The following is a 16,693-nucleotide window of genomic DNA, read 5'->3' on the forward strand; positions in this document are numbered from 1 at the left end:
CGCCCTCCCCGCCCCACCCCCACACTCCCCAGCCTCCGACCTCTCCCCGCTAACCCAGAGGATGCGCCTCTGTCCCCCCCTACCCCCCAGCTCTCGGGGCTGTTCCAGCTGGACGACAGCTACGAAGCCTGTCCCCCCGACTCCTCCCAGGAAGGGAGAGACAGCGGCAAGCAAGACCCGTAGGTGCGGAGGAGGAAAGACAGCGCGCGCGGGGGTCCCGGCGGCTCCCACGGATTGAGCCGCAGCGCCCTGCGCAGAGCACCCGGCGGAGCAGCGCGGGCGGGAGTCCGCTGGCTTGGCGGGGCCCCGCGCGGGACACGACGGGTCCCAGGGCACGGGGAGGGGTGCCCGGGGACCCCGTCACCCCTGAGAGCCGCCCGGGCCCCGGCCTGCCCCGGGAGCGCTAGTCGCCCGCAGCCTGTTCCCTGCGACGCTCTAGAGCAGGAGCCCCAGCACCCCGGCTGACCTCGCGCGCCCCCCACTTCGTGGAACTAGGGGGTTGCCTGGGCCCCCGGGACGCGGCACGCGGGGCAGGTGTGACCTGCTTCCAGAAGGTTCCGTTTTCCAGAGCCACCACTGGGCCTGCGACGTTTGCGTTTCCACTGATCCCTTTTGAGCGAGAATTAATTTTCCTTTTTATTCATTCTTCCTAATTTTCATTTCATTTGAGGTTATCGTTTAATTTTATAGCTTTAAGTCACCTGTTTATAATTACATTATCTTCAAACTAGGATGTTGTTCTTTCTCTTCCTTTCTTCCTTCCTTCCTTCCTTCCTTCCTTCCTTCCTTCCTTCCTTCCTTCCTTCCTTCCTTCCTTCCTTCCTTCCTTCCTTCCTTTCTCTCTTTCTTACTTTCTTTCCTTGCTTTCTCTCTCCCTTCCTTCCTTTCTTTCCTTTTTTCTTCCTTCCTTCCTTTCTTTCTTTCTTTCTTTCTTTCTTTCTTTCTTTCTTTCTTTCTTTCTTTCTTTCTTTCTTTCTTTCTCTTTCTTTCCTTTTCTTTCCTTCTTTCTTTCTTTCTTTCTTTCTCTCCCTTCTTCCTTCCTTCCTTCTTTCCTTCCTTCCTTCCTTCCTTCCTTCCTTCCTTCCTTCCTTCCTTCATTTCTTCTTTCACTCTTTCTATTCCTTTCATTCTTTCTCTTCCTTTCATTCTTTTTCTCTCTCTTTCTCTCTTTCTTCCTTCCTTCCTTCTTTCCTTTCTTTTCTTCTTTTTTTCTTATTATTTATTTTCAGTTACTTGCTCGTAGTTATTTTAAGAGCTGGGGGCTTAGCTTGGTGGCAGAGCTCGTGCCTAGAATATAAACATTCCTGAGTTCCAGACTCCAGCACACATGTTCCAAAGTTATGTATCTTCAAATTAATTAGCCTGACAGTCATTTATGGCTGAGTTATTTACTTTCATAGTTGTTCTACTTTTCACTATTGAGTTTTCAGTTGTTTTTTACATTCATTAGAGTTCATTGGAAGTTTTAAAAATTATTTTATTTCCAGAGTAAAATCTTTTTAGTGATTTTACGGGGTTTTTTTACAGCCATTTATTTTCAGTTAATTTTTATTTTGAGTTATTTATTTTGACCATTCGCTAATTTATTGCATTGTTTAACTTTACAATGAATTAAATTGTAATAAATGACTTGGGTGGAAGTTAGTCCGTTTTGGGCATTGTATGCCTGAATTTTTTTAGAATTTCTGATATACGAAAGTTTTGAGTCATTTTTCAGGATTCCTGTTCTTTCTTTCAAGGATGCCTTTGCCATTTAAATTATTTTCCTATTCTGTATTTTTGCTTATTCTGTTTTCAGATTTATTTATTTTCAGGATTATTTAATATTATAATGATTTTCAGTAAGGATCCATGCGAGAGAGAAAGAGAGAGATGTACTATACCAGTTATTTTAACAGAGAGAAGTTAATACAAGAAGACTTGCTACACCTGCCAGAGGTGTTATGCTGAAAGGCCGTGTGGGACACGGGGACACGAAGCATGAGACAGGCCGTAAGTGCAGGAAGCAGCTGGCAGCGGAAGGCGGAGGGAACCAAGGGACGCGGCTGGATTCTTCCCGTCTTGGAGCCTGGAGGTGTCGGGACGGGGCCCTCTGAGAACAGGACGTTGGGTGCAGAGCTCTGTGGCACAGGGTGTGGGGAGAAGGTCAGACTGCAGGAACTGGAACCAATGGTCAGTCCCAGGATGTGGAGCCATTACCAGGGGATGGCGACAGGAAGTCTCTCTCCCCTTCCCAAGCCTCTGGGCAGCGCGCCCGCTTGGCAAGCCTGCCGGAGCAACAGGCTGTCACATCTCCCTACCCGAGGACAGAAAGTAGCAGGGTAGACTGCGCCGAGCATTCCAGAGGGTCAGGGTTAGTCTGGGGTTCGGACTGGGAACTGTAGGGGACACTAGACTTGGGCTCAGACTGAGTGCTCAGTCCTCTGGCTGGTGTCTGTGCTGGGGCCACGAAGAAGGAAACTGAGAGTCTCACTGTCCATCCAGCTCTTTCCCTGTGTGGCTGGGAAGTGACCCACGATGTCACGTGGCTTCGTGAAATGTTTTCGACCGGCGAGCTGAGTTCTCGGGGCCCTTGACTCAGGGCCCCCCACCTTTTGCTAACAACAGAGTATCTTTCGTGCTACTTTGTGTGTATGTGTGTGTGTGTGTGTGAAATGTGTGGACCATAGTGATGACTTGCACAACAAAATAAAGCTCTTTCTATACCCAGAGGGGAGTCGGGGTCTTCAGTGACTTGCATTCTGTTCAGCCCATGTTGCATTTTGACCCTCAGAACATTTATTTGGGTTTCGCTTCATTCAGTCCCTCGGTGTGTGGGAGAGAGCAGGGAGGTAAGATGAGGAGCCTGAAAACCCAGTGCAGGTAGAGGGGAACGGAAGGAGAGTCAGGCCGTCCCCGATGGGTGTGACAACCGGGGGGCACTTAGAACCCAGCCTGACTCTTTAAAATAAAAAAAAAATGATTTTTTTTATCACTAAAACCCTGAAAGAACGATTTGAGGCTCTTCCTGTTCTTGGAGCGAGCAGATATCATTGGGCTACACTAACACGCGACAGGGGAAAATGGAGACGTTACTGGTGCCCGCTCGAGCAAATCAAAGATCAACGGGATGACAAGTGATACAGGTGATCACTGTAATATAGACCCTTACAAAGCTGTCCAGGGGGACACAGCAGGGAGGGTGTTTGCCTTCCATGAAGCCAACCCGGGTTCGATCCTGAGTTTCCCATATGGTCCCCTGAACTCTGCCGGAGTAATTCCTGAGTGCAGAGCCAGGAGTAGCCCCTGAGCATCTCCAGGTGTGACCCCAGAATTTTAAAAAAAATAAAGTTTAAAAAAAGCTGTCCAAGATTAGGCTTCAGTCATACAGTATTCCAACACCCATCCCTCCACCAGTGTACATTTCCCAGCACCAGTGGCCCGTTTCTCTCCCATCATCCCCCCCTTTACCTACTTTTAATACTCAGTTTTTGTCCGGCATGATCATTTCCAGGTATTATTGTCATACTGATCCCTTCTCTACCTTACCTACCTTTTGCTCCCCACACACTTGCGGTTGATTCCTACCCCTTCGCCCTGGCCATGGCTATTAGTCTGCTACAAGTGAATGCAATCATTCTATACTTCTCCCTCTCCTTCTGCCGTATTTCACCCATCATGATATTCTCGATGTCCATCCATTTAGAGGCGAATTTCAGACTTCCTTTTTTAACAGCTGCATAGTATTCCACTGTGTCGATGTGCATAGTGTCTTAATCCTCACCTGCACTCGACCCAGCCTGAGACTTCCCGCTGAATCAGACCAGGCCTGTCTGGAGCAGGATTACCCCAGGAGGAGGAGCAAGAGGAGGAAAGAAAGGAGGAGAAGGAGACAGAGGGAGGGTAAGAGAAAGAGGAGAAGGAAAAGGAGGAGAAGGAGGGAAGGGGAGGGTGAGAGAAGAAGGGGGGAAGTGGCTGAGATGTTGTAATCGAATCACTCTGAAGCCATCTTCAGCCCAGCAGCTCTGGCACGGGTGTGGCCTCTCTCAGGGCACCTGCCTAAGACCCCTCTGGACTGGTGAGCGTGGTAGGATGGGGTCTCTGAGAGGACAGAGGCCTGGACCGAAGCAGTAGCGTTGGACATGGCCACCAGACCTGGAGAAAGGAGGAGCCCCCTGCTCAGTCCCATCTGTGACCCTGGGCCTGAACTGGGTGAGTGTCCGGTCCCGTCTGTGGCCCTCGGCCCTGACCGGGCGAGTGTCCCGTCCTCTCCAGTGCACGCTGCTCCTCACACGTCTTTGGTGGCCTCGATGACCTCATCAATCACTACACACTTTACCTGGGACAGGAACTAAAGCCGGAAGAATCAGTCCAGGATTCTACTCGCCTCTGGAAACCGGCCCGGGATCCTGACCCACCTGCCAGTTGCTGTCTGAGACGCACAGTCCAGAGCCCCCTCCATCCTCAGCCCTTCTCTGCCTCGGTGGAAACAGCCACGCGTGACAGGGCTCACGCGGCAGGGAGCACCCAAGTCTCGGGAAGTCATGGGGGGTGGGGGGTCGCCCCTGGAATCTCACGTCATAGGTTGGCCAGAGGAGCCATTTCAGTTCCAGTCTCTGTAGCTGCTGTCCCCAGGGCTGCCCCCCACCCCCGGGTGTCTTGTGTCATCTCCCCTGCCCTGCCCTTGCCCTCACTTCTGTTCTGCTTCTGGGTGTCCCCTGGGAAAATGCCCATCAGTGAATCACCGTGGGCTGGCATGGAGGGCCAGGAATTGGGATAATTCTCCTAGGTCCTTGCTAGGAACAAAGTTGCTCCCAGCAGACCCTGGGCCCCTTTCCCCAGGGCCCCTGAAAACTCTTGCTGCTCAGGGCATTGTTGTGAAGACTCGAGATGCCTTAAAAACAAGGGATGGGGTCTGCACTTCTATGTTCATCGCAGCACTGGTTCACAATAGCCAGAATCTAGAAAAAACCTGAGTGCCCAAGAACAGATGACTAGTTAAAGAAACTTTGGTACATCTACACAATGGAGTACTATGCAGCTGTTAGAAAAGATGAAGTGATGAACTTTGCATATAAGTGGGTCAACATGGAAAGTATGCTAAGTAAAATGAGTCAGAAAGAGAGGGACAGACATAGAAAAATTGCACTCATCTGTGGAATATAAAGTAACAGAGTAGGAGACTAACACCCAAGAATAGTTGTATATAATACCAGGATTATATAAAGTAACAGAATGGGAGACTTATACCCAAGAGTACCAGGAGGATTGCTCCATGGCTCGGAAGCTGGCCTCACATGCTGTGGGAAAGGCAGCCCAGATAGAGAAGGGAACACCAAGTAAAATGTGGTTAGAGATCCCGTGCGGAAAGGGAGATGCGCGCTGAAAGTAGACTAGAGACTGAACACAATCGCCACTCAATACCCCTATTGCAAACCACAACACCCAATTGGAGATAGAGAGATCAAAAGGGAATACCCTGCCACAGAGGCAGGGTGGGGTGGGGGGGAGATGGGATTGGGGGGTGGAGGGGTACTGGGTTCATTGGTGGTGGAGAATGGGCACTGGTGGAGGGATGGGCTCTCGAACATTATATGAGGGAAACAGCATGAAAATGTGTAAATCTGTAACTGTACTCTCACGGTGACTCACTAATTAAAAAATAAATAAATTTTTTAAATGTCAATAAAAATAATAATCAAATTTAAAAAAAAACAAGGGATAGGAACACTGCTGCTGGGAAATGCACACTGGTGGAGGGCTGGGTGTTGGATGCTGTGTGACTGAGGTCTAAACATGAACAGCGTTGGAAGGATCTATCTCACAGTGATTCAATTAAAAAGTTTAAAATTTTTTTAATTTTTAAAAATTGTTAATCACAATAACGATCACGAAATCCCATTAATCATCAATTTCTTGAGCGGGCTCAGTAACCTCTCCATTCGTCCTTTCCCTGAGATCTTAGAAGTCTCTCTCGACTCGGCCCTTCGAACGATGTCATCGATGTCATTGCACTGGAGGCTCTTTCAGGGTCAGGGGAATGGAATCCAGCTTGTTACTGGATTTTGCATATGAATACACCATGGGAAGCTTGCAAGGCTGTCCCATGTGGGCAGGAAACTCTCAGAAACTTGCCAGTTTCTCCCAGAGGGAGAAGTAGGCTACAAGATATCGCGCGCTTCTGAGAGCTCGCTTTCAAGTCTCTGGATGTTGGCCGTTGATGGGGTTACACACACCTGGGTTCCTCTGCCAATACCTTTATGCGTGAGGCCTGTCCGAACGTGTGGAGAGGGGCCTCAAGCATGGCTGTGGCTAGGTTCCAGTGGTCTTTGGCTGCCAGGAGCTCTGCTCGGGATGGGGAGGGAAGCTGGAGCCCATCCCCTCCAAGGGGCCCCGGGGAAGACAGTCAGGCGTGAGGGCAAGAGACTCTCTGTGGCTGGAATGATATATAATGAAAAATTGTTAATAAAGGAAGAAAATGGACTCTTGAATGAGTAAAATTCATGTCATCTTTCCATTCGAGCAATTGGAAAAGAATCCAGAACCATCAGGTAAACAGCCTCCAAACTGTATTTTTTTTTTTAAGCTAAAAATGCTTCCCTTGCAACTGGAACATAGTACAGCAGGCAGTGTGCTGGCCTTGCATGCAGCTGACCTGGGTTCAATCCCAGCACCACACGTGAGCACAGCCAGGAGAGATCCCTGAGTGCAGAGCCAGGAGTAAGCCCTGAGCACTGCCAGGTGTGGTCCCGAAACCAAAACAAAGACGATATCTTCCAAATAGGTCCTCTTCACGCCTGCTCTCCTTTTCCCACATAGTTCATCTGCACCAGAAATTTAGGAAGTTTTCACAGTCCCCAAAATAAATAGATACTTAATGTCCTTCCACATTTATTATACCAGAAGCAACAAAGTTCTGGGGGAGACTTAATGAGAGATGTCACAGGTGTCCTGGCTTGTCATTTGCGTTCATCAGATATACGACAACGGAGTTATTAGTTGTCTCAAGGTTATGCACATCCTCCTGATGGCAATGCTTGGTTTTTAGAAGGCTGAGCCTCAGAGTAGTCAGAGTCGAGGGAGCCTTAACAGAGAGTCAGTCACTTGCTTTACTCCACTCAAGGCTCAAACTTCCTAGGATCTCTGGAAACCGCCATCTCTGTACTACCACCGCTGCCCACTAGAGGACCTCAGATTTCAACATGTTGCTGAGGTTTGGGATAAGCCATCTCAGTGTGTGAACCTGGAAGGAACAAGCATTCTGTCCATCTGTAGCCTCGCTGATAACTCTTTTTGTCTTTAATCTGAGTTGAACTCTTGGCTGTGTGCTTAGAAGACAGGTGCTTGAAGCCTTCGTGCTTTACCTCCAGGCCCTTGAACAGCTTTTATGTTCTAAGAAATTTGCTTTGGGGTGAGCTGGCCAGGAGCAACCAGTGTTTTTGTTGAGAATGCATGTCTCCTGACCCTGCGCCAGGCTGTCTTCACCGGGGCCCCTTGGAGAGGGGCAGGTTGAGTTTCCCTCCCCACCCTGAGCAGAGCCCCGGCAGCTGAAGACCTCTGGAACCCAGCCACAGCTATGCTCAAGGCCACTCTCCACTCAAATGAGCCTCACACATGAAGGAACTGGCAGAGGAACCCACGTGTGTGGGACCCGGGGCTGAGATCTCCAAGACTGCTTGGGTCGGGACTGGGCCTCTTCCACCCAGATCCCCCATTTTCCAGTAGCTAGGCAGTCACACCCACAAACTGCCCCCCACCCCCAACCCTGTGTAATCCCATCAATGGCCAAGATCCAGAGACTATAAAATAAAGTCCCGGAGCAACCTCTTATTGTCTAGTTCTCCCTCCCAGAGAACCCGGCAAGCTACCGAGAGTATCTTGCCCGCATGGCAGAGCCTGGCAAGCTCCCCGTGGCATATTCGATATGCCCAAAACAGTAACAATGATGGCTCTCATTCCCCTGACCCTGAAAGAGCCTCCAATGTGGCACCATTTTGAAGGATGAGTAAAGAGAGGCTGCTAAAATCTCAGGGCTAGGACGAATGGAGATGTTACTGGCATCCGCTTGAGCAAATCAATGAACAACAGGATGACAGGGGTACAGTGATACAGTGAGAATGCACCAGAGTCAGAGCGTGCTCTGGCCACTGAGGTTTGGGGCTCCCAGAGCTGTCTCCTGGATGTCAAGAGTTTCTGCTTCCATAATGTCACGATCCAATAGTACTTCAATAAGAACGCTCTTTTCTTTGTTTTCCTTCCTCTGGGAGGGGGATTCCCATGTGCTGTTCAAAGGATTTGGTGGGGGTGGGTTGGGGTGGGGGAGTTGTCACTTCCGGAAATCTTCAGTCAACGTGGGCCAGCAGTTCAATGCCAGAGCCCAGGGATGCAATGCCGATAGAGCTGGGGCCACCAGGGCCACCCTGGTGGTGCTCAGGGGCCCCCACTGCCCCATGGGGTGCTGGGAATCAAACCAGGGTCAGCCATGCACAACACATGCACCGAAACCCCTGTCCCCTCTCTCCAGACCCCATTTCTTGTTTTCATGCACTCAAGATCTGGGTAGAAAGTGGGGCCCGGGGGGCTGAGAGAGAAGCTGGTGCCGCCGATCATCCTGCACCTCTCCTGGAGAAACCATCTCCGCAGCCTGCCCTGGACCGTCCTCCAGCCCCGCCCTGCCCTCGCCAACACTCAAGGCAGAAATGAAAGCGCCTCCTTTCGCCCAAGAGCCACTTGTGGTTTCCCCACCCCCACCAGCAGCCCACTCAGAAGAGCCGCCAGCTCCGGCCGGCCGGGCTGCCAGTCATTTGGGTTTCTGGGCCACCCGCGAGTGAGGGGCAGGATTGGCTCCTCCTGGGTGGCGTTGCCTGCTCTGCAGTGGCCTTACGCTGCCGCCGCGGCCTTCAGGCCCCACACTCCATCGCTGGGCAAGGCTGGGGAGCAGCCGCGGTGCTTCCCCGGGCTCAGCCGTCATGCTGCGGCACCTCTCCGTCGTGTTGCTGCTCTTCCTGTCCCTGGCAGGTGAGTGATACACTCGGTTTCCCGTTTCCACCCTCCTTACCGGGGCCTTTTCTATTTAAATGGGTTGTGGCGGCCCACCCGAGTTCTTTCTGCCCCTCTGCCCCTCTCGGAGAGCCCGGCAAGCTACTGAGAGTATCGAGCCCACGCAGCAGAGCCTGGCAAGCTACCTGTCTGTATTGGATATGCCAAAAACAGTAACAATAAGTCTCTCAATGAGAGACGTTACTGGTGCCCGCTCGAACAAATCGATGAGCAACGGGATGACAGTGACAGTGGTGCCAGCAAAGGCAAAGACTGCACATTAGAAGCTTCCCTCACTCTTCCCGGCTCTGTGCAGGAGCACGTGACCCTCTGGTTACCTGACACACAGGTGTGGGCACGTTTCATTGCTTTCCCAGGCTCTTGCTGGCACCAGGTTGTTTTCTGTGTGTTTTACAGGGCAAGTATCCACCCCAGGAGAGTGTAACGCTGTCCTTGGCCCCCAAAGGGGTATTTGTGGTACCTTCACAGGGAGAACTGTAGAAATAAGTGTTAGTTTTAGGTTTATCTTTATGTTTTTCTTTTTTGGGGGGTCACACCTGGCGAATCACAGGGGTTACTCCTGGCTCTGCCCTCAGGAATTACTCCTGGTGATGCACAGAGGACCGTATGGGGTGCTGGAGATTGAACTTGGGTCAGCCGCGGGCAAGGCAAATGCCCTACCTGCTGTGCTATCACTCCAGCCCAGGTTTGGTTTTTAGAGCCAGAGACTTCAGCCAGCTCTTAGGAATGGGGGCTGTCACCAAATCCTCAGGAGAGAGCACAGCAGGTCCTGCTCCCCTTCCTCTCGGAAGGAACGGCTCTCCGTATAGTCTATAGAGAGCAAGCAGTCAGCTAGGGACCAGCCAATTGTGCAATTGCAGAAAGGTATATGCCTTTTTTTTTTTTTCAAGCTGAAATCTGAGTGTAGGGAACAGTTCACTGTGATGATGTGATGCCCCCAGCTCGACTTTTCTCCCCAAGCCCCTGAATCCTCTCCTGTGCTGTGGGCAGGTCTACTGCTCAGGTCACAGTTCCATCTAGAAGCACCGAGTGGAGCTCAGGAGGGAACATTCTCTGCCTACATCATGTTCCCTGCTACCTGCTCAGCTGGGGGCTCAGGGACATTTGATGGCCAAGTGAATTGTTATGAAAATTGATCCAAGGGTCAGAACTGAGCCTTCCTTCAAGCTGTCTCCTTGGGCCACGCTTTCAGAACTCAGGTTCACGTTCTTTAGAGGACAAGGGAGACATCTTTGTTCTGTTTAGCACACGAGCTAGTGAAAGAGTCGAAGGTGTCGGTCCGTGCTGGGTCCCAGCACCTGCCCACGTGTGAGTACTTGTCCAGTGGCCAGCAGATGGCTGGAGGCCCAGGAATGCCAAAGGCAATGGCGGCACAATGACCACCAAGGCAAGCGGGGAGGAGATGCCTCCATGGCCCGGCCTATGAGCTGCAGCTTCTCAGAGGTGACGTAAGTGTGGGCAGCATGAGATGGTGCCTCAGTTTCCAGACCAGGCGGTGAGGCGGACTCAGGTCTGCCTTCTGTGTTCCTCAGCTGCGCTGTGCTCTGCTTGGGAGTCTGGCTTCCGTGCTACTGCGTAGGATCGCCAAGTCGTCATTCCATTGGAGACAGCAATGGAATTGCTTGTTAGGCTTCTTGCTAAGAGAATTACAGACTCTAGTCTTGCATGCGGCCAACCTGGGATCACTCCCCAGCAGTCCATATGGTCCCTTAGGCATTGCCAAGAATAACCCCCTCAGCACCACTGGCTGTGGTCCCCCAAAAGACACAAACTAAAAACAAGAAAAATAATCACCTTCAAATTTCACTTGCCCTGTACTCAGTTGAAGCTGCGTAAGGCAGTGTTTTCTTGTCTGAAAATTGAATCAAGATGCTCTCCTCAGCAGGTTTTTGAGAGGAGTTGGGAAAAGAGAACCCTTGGTGTGAGAACTGTCTCCTAGGAAGTGTCATTTTCTGAAATTTGACTATTGTTATGAGAGAAATAGCCACTTAGAAATGTGCTACATAAGAACAGGAGCCAATAAAAGGATTGCTGAGTGATTTGATTAGATACGAATCTCGAGACCGTCAGTCCCAGCATAGCGCCATCTCCTTTGCAGTCTGCCATGTTTTTAGGCAGCTCAGCTCCAGGTCCCGTGAGTGTCCTAAGGTAAATACAATGAACTCAGCATCGCAGGGAGCCCTGTCACCCAGCGTGCCCGTGAGCATCATCTGGGCTTTCTCTGCTTCCCTGGTCTGTGATGCGTCTGGAAGGAGGAGGGAAGGGAGGATCAAACTACTGAGACAAAGAATCAGAGGACTGAGCCCCTGAGAGGTGACACAGGAGAGAACCCACAACAATGACACACACTGAATCTTATCCAATGGGTCGTGAGCACTTCTCTTCAACCCACTTGACCAAACTAGCATCCTCGCCGTTGTCAGCCCACCTCCACCGGACACATTCCACACAGAGGTACCTGGAGTGAAGCACACAGGGGTCCCCACTCTGAAGTTTAGTTTTGATCTAGAGGGAAGGACACTAAGGCAATTCTCAAGAAATAAACATAAGGTCAGGGCTTCTACTCTTATTGCTATGCACTGTCTCCTTGTAGAATACAACCCCCTCTGAAACTGTATAGCACTATAGCACTGTCTTCCTGTTGTTCATCGATTTGCTCGAGCGGGCACCAGTAACGTCTCCTTGTGACACTTGTTGTTACTGTTTTTGGCATATCGAATACGCCACGGTAGCTTGTCAGGCTCTGCCGTGCAAGCGGGATACTCTCGGTAGCTTGCCAGGCTCTCCGGGAGGGGCGGAGGAATCGAACCCAGGTCGGCTGCGTGCAAGGCAAACGCCCTACCCGCTGTGCCATCACTCCAATCCCCCCTATGAAACTACAAGTTGAAATTATTTCAAGGGAGGCGAGAGAGGAGGAGTGGCAGGGGTGGGGGCATTTGATGTCAGGAAGACCGGGAAGGCTGAGTTGCTGATGCTTAAGCCAGAACACGAGTTCTGAAGGGCACCTGAGGTAGCCCTCAGTGGCTGCTGAATTATTTTCTTCTTTAGTTTAGAAAGTCTGGGCCATGCAAAAAGTTAAGGGAGGAACTAGCAGAAACTTCTCCTTTTTTTTTTCTTTTTGGTATTTTAGTCTTGGGGGCCACACCTGGCAGTATTGAGGCCTCCTCAGCACCAGATATGGTCCTCCCAAACCCTGCCAGAAACGATCCCTAAGTCAGAGCCAGGAGTAAGTCCCGAGCACGGCCAGGGATGGCCCCAAATCAAACAGAAGAGAAGAGAAAAGCATTACAATGGGAGCAGGGGATGAATCTTGTCGTGTCAGTAAATAGCCTTTGACACCTTTTCCCCCCTCCAATTTGCAGGAATTGTGCATTATGGAAATAAAATAAGAGCGACTTGGTTACCAGAAGCCCCAGACCCCCACCCACCAACACTCACTTCCTCGGGACAGGTCAGAGCAAAACCCTCTGTCAGGCAAGCCGCCGGGCAAGGGCAAGCGACTCAGAGAACAGCTGCTCCTGTCACCTCTCACGCGGTGGCCGCAAGCGCTCCCTCTGGGAACCCGGGGGGACAAGCCCCAGCAGCGGCAGAAGCAGCGCTGCCGGCAACGACCCCCCGCACACCACCCCCCAGCACAGAGAACCACGGCCCCGCCTCCACCTCGGGGCCTGACACACCACCCGCCGCCAGCACCACACACGCAGCTGCTCCCATCACGGCAGCCACGCTGGGCCCGGCCACGTCCAGTGGGGCCAGGCCGCCCACCACCACCCCGTCAGCCCACACGCCTGTCTCCAGTGCTTCAACTCCCGGCCACACCACCGGGACACACACGCAATCCAGCCGTGGCACGGCCCTGCCGGCCACTGTATTCACATCCCCACACACCGGCACAGCCAGTGAGGGGCCTGCCAGGCCCACCGCCACCACACACGGTGCCACCCGCCCCGCCCCCCCGACGAGCTCAGCTCCCGGGCCCACCATGGCCCCTCAGCCGTCCACAACCAAGACAGGAACGTACCAAGTCTTCAATGGAAGCAGGCTCTGTATCAAGGCGGAGATGGGGCTGGAGCTGATGGTCCAAGAGCTGGACACGGTGAGTCGGGGCCACGGGCCTCGGATGCTTCCTTCCAAAAGTGTGAGTGGAAAGTGGAAAGCAGGAAGATAGAGGGGTGCCTCGCATGCAGCCAACATGGGTTCCATCCCTCACGTCACAGATGGTCCTCCAGCCCCACCACGAGAGACTCCTGAGCACAGAGCCAGAACTCACACCTGAACACAGTCAGGTGTGCACCCCCCCAGCAAAAAAAAAAAAAGAAAGAAAACTTTGAGTGGAAGGTCAGAGAGAGTACATAGATAGGGCACTTGCTTGCCCACGGCCAACCTGAGTTCAATCCCAATCATTGCATATGGTCTCCGAAGCCTTACCTGGAGAAATCCCTGAGCACTGAGCCAGGAGTAAGTAAGCCCTGAGCACCACATGAAATGCCCCACCCCCAGAAAAAAAATTGAGTGTTGTTTGCCTAAAAATTAACAGTTCCCCAATTCTGTGATGTTTAACTGAACATGTTGATGTCGGTGCGTGCTATTGGTGGCTCATGCTGGGAGGTAGGGCTGGTGTCAGTGTGTTAATGAAATCAATGACTATGAGCAACTCTTGCTTCTAGATGCTTGTTGCATGTGGCTGACCTGAATTTGATACCTGGCACCATACATGGTCCCCTGAGCCCCAAAAGAGTGATCCCTGAGCACAGAGCCCCCTGAGAACCACTGTATGTCCACCAAAATGCAAACAAACAAAAAATATAAATTAAGAAGTAGACTGGAGGGGGCGTGGAGTGAAGGTTAGATATTTGGAAGTTGCTGTTGTTGTTTTATTGGTTAGTATTTGCGGTTTGGGCACCAGAAATGGAACTCAGTATGTGAGGCATATACACTAAACCACGGAGACCCATATCTGGCCAAGCGATTTCTATTTACTTTTTTTTTTTTTGCTTTTTGAGTCACACCCAACAGTGCACAGGGGTTACTCCTGGCTCTGCACTCAGGAATTATTCCTGGTGGTGCTGGGGGACCGTATGGGATGCTGGGAATCGAACCCGGGTCGGCCACGTGCAAGGCAAATGCCCTACCCGCTGTGCTATCGCTCCAGCCCCAATTTCGATTTACTTAAAGAATCACCTTAAAAATAATACATTCCATTTTGGGACACTGATTATAATTTTAAATAGCGTCCACATTCAGGTTTTCACTTGGAGCAGAAATGTCTTAGAAAAACTTTTCCTATGGGACCTATCAATATGGTTAACTTAAAAATTAAACACACATTTCATCTGTGAATCCACAGATATCCTATCCATGTGCCATGAATTAGCACATAGCAAGGAAGTCCTCTTTGTGGGAAAAAACTTTTCAAGAAAATTTGTTGAACATTTGACCGTAATAGTCCAGAAATGAGAGCTCCAGCCCAAGGACTTGGAAATTCTCAGGTGACCCCCACTAACCTGGAGGCCTGGCTTTCTGGTCACCTGGAGGCCTGGCTTTCTGGTTTCCCAGCTTGAGTTTTCTTCTAGATCTCACTGAGTCCATCTCTTTCATTTAATTTAGGTTTTTTCACCCAAGAGTTACTTCAGCATCGACCCCAACACAACCCAAGTCTCTGGGATCTGTGGCTTCCGGAAATCCAACCTGCTTCTGAATTTCCCCGGGGGCTTTGTGAATCTCACATTTACCAAGGTGAGGCATAAGCAACCTCTGCATCATCTGGTGTTCATACTGTGTTCTCCTCCACACACACACTCCACCGCCGCCACCACCAACAACACTCTGGTGCAATCCACACTTCGGTTCAAGTTCCAAGACAAACAGATCTCAGAGCCTTTTGAGATAGTTTCTGATAAGAAAGAGGAACAGGAGGAGGAAGAGGAGAGAAGTGCCCACTGCTTGTGTTTGCTTTCTCCCCCTGTTGCCTCCTCCAGGCAGTCCAACAGGGGTTTCGAGGCCTCTCGGGAAAGACTCAGTCTTGGGCCATTAGCCACAAACCATCTAGAGAAGGAAATGGCACAGATGAGAAACCCCAGAGAAATTCCCAGTAGGTACCAGACAAACATGGCTATTTATGGTCGGGGTGAAATGTCACCCTGGGTTCTTTCCAACCTCAGCAGGCTAAAATGCAGGAACTTGTCAAGTGCTGGGTTTTCCAGACCCTCTCCCGGCCTGGGGCAGACAATCCTGTGAAAAAAAACGGGGACATGAGGGCAAAGAGTCTCAATGGTCATTTGGACCGTTGCTCCTTGTTCTCCTTGTGACAGTTAATCAGTCCAGACTTTCATTTTATCATTTGACAAGTGGGGAAAGCATATGTGAAAAGAATGGGGGAGAATGCGAAGATTGGGGTCCCTACCTGGATAAAAGGTGTCTGAATCCAGGGACTAAGATGGCCCTGACATAGAAGAGCAAGTGTTGCCCACCCTAAAGAGAGAGATTCGGGGGCTGGAGCAATAGTACAGTGGGTAAGGTGCTTGCCTTGCACACAGCCGGCCTAGATTCAATCCCCAGCATCCCATATGGTCCCTCAAGCATCGCCAGGAGTGATTTCTGAGTGTTAAGCCTGGGCACAGCCAAATGTGTCTCTCAAAACACACACACACACACACACACACACACACACACACACACACACAAGAGAGAGAGAGAGAGAGGTTTTTTCCCTCTGCTTGTTCCCAAAGAGTCTTTCAAATACACAGAGTAAGAGCCGGGGAGGGAGAACTCAGAGGAAACTTCCATCTGGAACTAAGTGTGGGCCTCTTGCATCCCTTGTCAAATGTGGCCCCTGGATCTAGAAGCTCTTGGTGGACAGATGTTGGAGAAGAATGACACAGACCCTGGGCAAGACAAGTCCGTTGTTGACTCTCGGCCTGACTATTCACTGGCTGTAGAAGCTCCAGGCCCATCTGTTGGGAACTGTTTCCTTATTTGTTAAATGGGATTATTATATTTCCCAGGCAGGACCTTTGGGTGGATGTGAGATGGTGTCTGTAAACCATCTAGCACAGGGCTTGCTTCATTACCGCATTCAGTACAGGGGGGCTGTTGTTGCTGCTGTTTTTGTTAATGTCCTTTGAACACAGAGCTCTGCCCTCCTCACAGACACATTTCCTCTGAAGGGAGAGGAGTCGGGAGTTTGCTTTTGGTACCAAAATTGTGTATATTCCCGGGAATGGGATCAATTTCTTCAGACTTCAGACAGAGGTTGATGAATGAAGTCCTGTTTCCGAAACAGTTATGTGAAGGGTCAGGGAGACTGAACAGCAGGTGAGGTGCTTTCCTTGCAGGCAGCCAACCTGGGTTCAATCCCCAGCACCCTGTACTACTCCCTGAGCACTGCCAGGAGTGAAACCCGAGTGTAGAGCCAAGAGTAAGCCCCAGCACCTCCAGCTGTGACCCCCAAACAACAATAAAACAAAACCCAAAATGGTCACCTGGGCCACGCGGAGGGATTCTGGGAAGGCAGAGGTGCTCTGGGACATCACTGGATGCTTGTTCTCTGAAAAGGATGATGCCAGTGACTGCGCTTGTAAAAATTAAGCAAGGCCTCTCGTTTTGCCCGGGGATTGTCTTTCTGGAAAAAATAAACAAAACAGCACATTACAAA

General features: G+C 50.9%; 2 protein-coding genes across 4 annotated transcripts in view; both read left to right on the forward strand.

Moving 5' to 3' along the window:
• Positions 1–2,713, forward strand: part of MCF2L2 (MCF.2 cell line derived transforming sequence-like 2) — a 263,863-nt gene extending 261,150 nt beyond the window's left edge. For 2 of the 3 annotated variants that reach the window (XM_055124229.1, XM_055124228.1), the window contains exon 28: positions 91–2,713. In XM_055124229.1, the coding sequence (XP_054980204.1) occupies positions 91–183 (93 nt within the window). In that variant the 3' untranslated portion in view covers positions 184–2,713. The remainder of the gene's footprint in view (positions 1–90) is intronic. The other variant, XM_055124227.1, reaches the window with a different exon arrangement.
• Positions 2,714–8,948: 6,235 nt separating this feature from the next.
• The window catches only part of LAMP3 (lysosomal associated membrane protein 3), a 30,374-nt gene continuing 22,629 nt past the window's right edge, over positions 8,949–16,693 (forward strand). The window contains exons 1-3 of the mRNA XM_012931546.2: positions 8,949–8,997; positions 12,678–13,135; positions 14,647–14,775. Of these exons, the coding sequence (XP_012787000.2) occupies positions 8,949–8,997; positions 12,678–13,135; positions 14,647–14,775 (636 nt within the window). The remainder of the gene's footprint in view (positions 8,998–12,677; positions 13,136–14,646; positions 14,776–16,693) is intronic.

This window comes from Sorex araneus, chromosome 2 (genome assembly GCF_027595985.1).
Source record: "Sorex araneus isolate mSorAra2 chromosome 2, mSorAra2.pri, whole genome shotgun sequence".
In the NCBI taxonomy this organism is placed as follows: domain Eukaryota; kingdom Metazoa; phylum Chordata; class Mammalia; order Eulipotyphla; family Soricidae; genus Sorex; species Sorex araneus.